The sequence below is a fragment of the Leptodactylus fuscus genome, chromosome 1 (genome assembly GCF_031893055.1).
Source record: "Leptodactylus fuscus isolate aLepFus1 chromosome 1, aLepFus1.hap2, whole genome shotgun sequence".
Classification (NCBI taxonomy): Eukaryota; Metazoa; Chordata; class Amphibia; order Anura; family Leptodactylidae; genus Leptodactylus; species Leptodactylus fuscus.
Window position 1 is genome coordinate 329,931,750 of NC_134265.1, and position 7,063 is coordinate 329,938,812.

General features: G+C 43.4%; 1 protein-coding gene across 1 annotated transcript; it reads right to left on the minus strand.

Moving 5' to 3' along the window:
* Nucleotides 1–2,518: 2,518 nt before the first annotated feature.
* ADRA2C (adrenoceptor alpha 2C) lies at nucleotides 2,519–5,209 on the minus strand. The gene has a single exon (XM_075261101.1). It carries the CDS (start codon nucleotides 4,392–4,394, stop codon nucleotides 3,012–3,014), a length of 1,383 nt encoding a protein of 460 aa, XP_075117202.1. The 5' UTR covers nucleotides 4,395–5,209; the 3' UTR covers nucleotides 2,519–3,011.
* Nucleotides 5,210–7,063: the final 1,854 nt, after the last annotated feature.

The following is a 7,063-nucleotide window of genomic DNA, read 5'->3' on the forward strand; positions in this document are numbered from 1 at the left end:
TTGGCTTCTTATCCCTTCTTATCAACAGTTTTATTGCCCCTGCTTATTGACTTTTACTTAAAGAGGACCTTTCATCAGATTGGGCACAGGCAGTGTTATATACTGCTGGAAAGCTGACAGTGCGCTGAATTCAGTGCACTATCGGCTTTCCGGATCTGTGCCCTGGGTAAAGCGCTATTGGTCCCGGTACCGTAGCGCTTTACAGTCAGAAGGGCGTTCCTGACACTTAGCCAGGGACGCCCTTCTGCCCAGCAGTGCCTATCGCGCTGTGCTCTAAGACTGGGGAGGAACGCCTCCTCCCTCTGCTCACAGTGCTCGTCCATAGACGAGTATTATCAGGGGGGGAGGGGGCGTTCCTCCCCACTCACACTGTACAGCGCGATAGGCGCTGCTGTGAAGAAGGGCGTCCCTGGCTAAGTGTCAGAAACGCCCTTCTGACTGTAAAGCGCTACGGCATTGGGACTGATAGCGCTTTACACCGGGCACAGATCGGGAAAGCCAACAGTGCGCTGAATTCAGCGCACTATCAGCTTTCCAGCAGTATATAGAACTGCCTGTGCCCAATCTGATGAAAGGTCCTCTTTAAAGAGAAGGGCTAGAAGGAAAGTCTTGAGCTATATATTAGCCCATCAATCTTGTACAGTATGTAAATCACAGTATGTAAATCACTGTCTATACCAACTCAAAAATGTTACAAATATATTAACCACTTCCTTGCTGCATCACAATGAATAGTAAGGGCTGTACAATGGACACCATTGAGCCTCGGGCCAGCAGTGTGTCGCTCCAATGGAAAAAGCATGAAGCAATTAATGGTAAAGCTGGATAATACTCGCCAGTTGTTCTTTGATGGGACCACTAATCCCTGAATAAACCACATTTCTGGATTTACAGCTCAAAATAAGAATATTACAAGCCATTGTTACAGCACAAGACTCCCACAGCCACCAGATCTGCACATACTTCACATAGCCAGGGTCTTACACGTCACCTGCTCGTACCTTATAAGAAGCTTTACTACAGTCCCTATTGTGTCTTCCTGCATAGACTCTTATGTAATGCCCTTACTGTATATTAGCAATATTACTGCGTCTGTTACATAATCCATATCACAGATGTAGCAGAGCTGAGCGATAACTGACTGGTTTAAAGGGATCTGAAATGATGGCAAGTACTAAGGACATTCCATCACTTTTTGGTCTGTGGGTTTCGACTCTTGAGACCTCCACCCATCATCATAATGGAAGGACAGCAGATCTCACTAAAAGGGTCGTACCATGAAAAACACTTACCTGCTTTTAGGGGTAGGGGATAAGAATCCGACTGGTTATAAGAATGGGGGTCATGACTCTTCCTTTATAAATGGAGACATAGTTGTGTATACACCTCACTTCTCCATTCAATCCCATAGGGCTATAAGAGCAGAGAGCACGTGCGACCATGACTCTATGCAGAAAGGAGGACCCAGGACCCCCATTCTTATGATCACTGGGGATCAAGAGAAATGTGTTAAAGAACCATGGTACTTAATGGGGTTCACTGCAAACAATATGTATCCTCTACCCACGTGATAAGGGATCAATGTCTGATTGGTGGGGTCCGTCTGTTGGGGCACGCCATCGAAACTACAAAGTCAAAAAGTGTCTCCTACTTGTGTTTTCTGGATGAGCAGAGGTCAGGTCACTACCAATCATAAAGTGGTGCTAAATCCTAGTAATCACTTCATATGATGGGATTATCCCTTTAAGAGTTTTTGCTCTGCTCAATATATTCAGCTCTGCTACATCTCTGAACAGAGAATAGAAAAAAGTGCTGGACTGGAGGCTGATCCTGATACTGTATGGATGAAATAACAATTTCAGACTGTTTAATATTTAACCCCCGCTACACCCCCTTCCCCATCCAAATTAATATGAAGGGTTGATGTACTTTTGCAATTTCATCCAGTACAGTGAAATATATATATATATATATATATATATATATATATATATATATTTATATATATATTTACACACACCGCATTTTCATCAATTCCTATCACGACACTATATTATCAGAGGGAGCCACCCAGGTAACAGGGGGCGCTAGATGTGACTATTAATACATTGTGACAACCCCTCTGCCTTTGCCATGGATGGACCCTGCAGTAAATGATCAGATTCTCTTTCTGGGCTACCATTCTAGATGGTACCACTCCCTGTTAAAGGTGCAGCATTTTGGTACATACACTCTCCATCTATATACCCTCCCTTTATTGCTGCAGCTTTAGGGCTTGGGGGGGGGTCATACAACAAATAAGCAACCAAAGTAGAACCCCTGGCTGCACCCCCAAAATGCAATGTATGCCCACGGCTGTATAGAATCCATACTATCCCATTCTAAGTAACAATGACTACTCTATAGAACCGCCTGTCTGTCTTTTCTCATTCCACCATTTAAAGGGGAAGGCTTGTCTTATTCTAGGGGGGGATATAAGATCATTAACCCTTTAATTTCCAAAGATGAAGCCGACAAGTATACAAAATAAAGTTTTACTAGGAGTCCAGCAAAAATGTGGTTAAATCAGTCCATCGTACACAACCCATAGACAGAGCATTTCCTGAGCACTTAACCCCTAGACTGACTAAGAAAACCAGACCACGTTTCTTAGGAAATATATTTGTGTTTGCTTCAGAACAAATGTAAAATATACTGTAGCATAAGGTGCCTTTAAAAAAAAAAAGAAGAGAGACAATGGTGGAAAGCCTATAGTACAGAAGAGTCTGCTCGCCTGCCCTTGTTGGTAAAGTAGAAAATATATTCAGGTTGGAATATGATACCTATATATAATATCGTCATCGTCATGAATGGTAGCATGGCGTCACACCACCATGACATCCGACCTGTACATTCACACTGTCACATCAACGTGGTCATTGAGAATGAGACTTGTCTAGTCCAATGGCTCCCTCCCTATGGTGTGGTCTTAGCACCCTAAGGCAATGTGCAATGTCAATGCTGTTCCCATCTCAATGATTGAATTTCTTCCTCTTGCTTAGGCAGATAATTTTCTTGAAGGAGCGTCTGAAATCCTGGTTGAATATGGTGTATATGACAGGATTCAATGAGCTGTTACAGTAACCTATCCAAAAGAAAAACTTGAATAAAGTTTCAGGAATGGCACAGGCTTCCCTACAGATCCCATACAGGCTGTAGCTGAAGAAGAAAGGGAACCAACACACGACAAAGACCCCCATGACCACAGCTAAGACAAAGGTGAACCTCTTCTCCCTGGCTTGGGTGAGCTTCCTCCTAGAGATGCTGCTCCTCTTCTTCTTCCTTGAGGAGAACATGTCCATAGATTTGTTGCTGGACCTGGAGAGGCGGCTGGACTGCTTGGAGAAGCTCCTCTTGTCCTTCCCAGAGTCGGTGTTGTCCTCTCTACTGCTGCTCTTCCTTCTCTTGCTCTCAGACAAGCTGCTCTCCTCAATGTCCAGCTCATCTAAATCTGTGACTTTGGGTGGCATGGGTCTGGACGGGTAATGTCCATTCTCTTTGTCTACAGGGAATTTTACTGATGTCCCCTTGCTGAAACCATTCTCTGTGTGAGAAGAGCAGTCCGTGTTTGGCTTCTTTTCTGACAAAGTCCTGGTCCTCAGCTTGGCCACCTGGTAGATGCGAATGTAAACTAAGATCATTATCACACAGGGGGCAAAGAAGGATCCTATAGATGAAGAGAGAATGTACCAAGTCTCATCGTTCAGTTCACACTTCACATCCCCATCGGTTGCATTAAAATTTCTCATGGCTTCCCCTCCAACTCTATCCATAGAGATCAAAGGTGGGAAGGAGATGACAGCAGATATCAACCAGACAGTGACAATAATACCTTTAATCCTCCTCGGGGTCCTTTTTAGATTGTATTCAACAGCCTGGGTGACAGACCAATATCTATCCAGGCTTATAGCACATAGGTGGACTATAGAAGAGGTACAGAAGAGCACATCTAAAGCTAGGTAGATATCACACCATACATTCCCAAAGTACCAGTATCCCAGTTCATTAGCCAAAGAGAAGGGCATGACCAGGGCAGCCACCAGGATGTCTGCCACAGCTAAGGACACCAAGAAGAGATTTTGGGAGGCTTTAAGAGCCCGGCTAGTCAACACAGCAATGACCACAAAGACATTCCCAACGATGGTGAAGATAATAAGAAACCCGACAATGGCTACTAAGGTCCAGATAGCGGTTATAGAATATTGCCCCTCACTGTAAGGTCCAGAGGATGGCATAAAAGTGCTGTTGATGCCCTCAGTGGTGTTGTCAGTAACATCCATGCTGGTATTCAGGTGGCATTCACATATCTCCTTGCTGTGAGTCCCTTGCCAAGTTAATATCTCCCTAGCCCTCATCTCTGGTCATTGTCCCAGGTCTCCTTGTTGTAGGTAGCTTCCATGTATCTGCTGGAGCAGTTGTCCTCTCCTCTGAAGTGAGCAGCACTCTGCTATTAGAAGTGATGCCATGTTCCACACATCCTAGGCATGAAGCTGGCAGAGTTCATTTTCTCCTTGTGGTCTTCAGTCTTATGTTGGACACAGTGATCCAGCAGGGGCAGTGTTCATAGTCCTCTAGGAGGAGGTGGAACTGGTAGCAAGCAGCAGCTCAGTAAGATCCTCCAAGCATCTGCTCCCTTATATCAAGCTTGTCTCTAGATCCACAGCTCTGAGCTGTTCTCTCCGCATTTCTGCCAAATGCAAATCTGTTCCTACCCAGTGTGATGGCAAAATCCTGTGATCTCCTGCTATTTATTGCACCCTCTTGTTGTATTTGTTTGCTTGGATTTGGGAGGCTTTAAAAGCACTTAATACAAGGTACTTAGCTGCTGCTAAGTGCACTGGGACCATTGACTCAATGCCTGGTAAGTCTGTTTCTTTCCTCCACATGACATGTCACATTTCCAATGCAAAGTGACAAGAAGGAGCTTGTGTTATGTCATGCTGTGCCCCTTACAAGCCCTGCTATTGTAGATGTCAGGGTAGGTGACTGTGAGTCTCAGCAGTGTGCAAGGAGTAATGCTCTTCTAATTCCAAGCCCACATCACCATCATGGGGGTTATCTTCTAGCATGGGTATGTCAAGCAGATTCTCTTCTCTTTACATAGTAACTGGATATATAAGATAACATGCACAGAAATATATAGCAACTAATCCTATTAGGGGTTAACAGAAGATCACCATGCACACAGATGGATAGTGTTTAGTACTAAGCAAGGGTTAACTGAAGATCACCATGCACACAAATGTATAGTGTTTAGTACTAAGCAAGGGTTAACTGAAGATCAGCATGCACACAGATATATGATAACCAGTTCATAGCAAGGGTTAACTGAAGATCACCATTCACACAGATACATGATAACCAGTTCTAAACAGGGATTAACAGAAGATCACCATGCACACAGATATATGATAACTAGTCCCTGTCAGGAGTTAACATAAGACCAGCATGCACACAGATGTATGGTAACAACTTTTTAGCAGGGGTTAACAGAAGATCACCATGCACATAGATATATAGTAACCTGTTCTAAGCAGGGGTTAATATTAGATCACCATGCATGCAGATAAAAGCAGGGGTTAACAGAACACCACCATGCACACAGTTATATGACATCCAATACCTTGTGTATCTGTCTGTTACCTGACTGTAGTAACATGACACTTCTATGCATGGATATATAGGTCTAAAGAAATGCTTTTTAACACCATTCCAGCTGCTGGAGAACTACAATTCCCAGCAAGCCCTACATGAACCTTCCTTATAATGAGACTTGTAGTACCACAGATGAATATAATAAAATGTAGTTCACATAGATGTCTTTATAGGACTAAAGAAGGGGATACATAAATCAATAGCTTTCAAGATGGTGTAGGACTAGATAGCCCAGCAAGCCCTAGAATAACCTTCCTTATGGTGGGACTTGTAGTTCTACATATAACTATAGTAAGTAACATGTATTTTCTCTGCCTGTCACCTTTCCAGCTGCCGCAGAACTACAATCCCCAGAAAGCCTTATAATGACCTTCCTTAACATGAGACTTGTATGTTCAGCCATAACTGTAGTAAAATATATTCTCTGTACATGACTATATAGGTATATAGCTACTGAAGAACTACAAGCCGCAGCAAGCCCAACATATGTCTTGTGGACGATGAGACTTATAGTGCCACATATGACTATAGTAACATCTATTTTCTGTACATGGCTATATAGGTTCACATAATGACTCTTCGGTACAGAACTACAAGTCTCAGCAAGCCCTTCCTTCTGATGAGACTTGTAGTACCACAACAGCTGCTTGTATAGTCTCAGATTAGCATGTAGTAGACTTTCAGGACAGATGGAAGGCAGGGTGACTTTAGCTTTTAATATTTCTCTTTTGGTTGATACCATCCTCTAGTAGTGGAATGAATACAGTTTGCAGTCGGTGCACACTTCACAATTTGGTTTTGTGTCTGGTCTGACATACCAGATGTGGCCACTAGAGGTCACTGTTTCCTTGCAGATCATGGCAGAGGGAGGAGGTACCTTGAAGAAGCCTTTTAGATGTTCTATTGTGTCTTCTTCTGCACATTAGCAGAGTCTTCTGTCATTATTAACCTTTCCCTGTAACAGTTATTGTCACTCACAAAGCCCTGAGACTGGGGTACTGCATGGGGTGTGTAATCCTCTAAGCCCCATACAAGTAGGCCTTACAGGACCCTCCTAATCTAATAGTAAGTGACCTCATATAGGACATGGTCTTACCATGAATGCAGGGAATGCATTATTCCTCTAATTCATCGATTCCCGTCTTCTGCTTCTACTATGTCCAGAGAGAACCTGGAGCCCAGACACCATGTAATGACATTTGATTTGATTTCATCTTAAGCACAGAAAACACCAGGAAAGGATTCGCTCGGGGCTATTGTATTCTTGGCACTAAGCGATTTTCGGAGAACATTGTTTAAATGGCTAATAGTCTGGATCTCATGATAGAAAAACAGTAGGATCTGAGCTGACGGATACTTGTGAGGCATT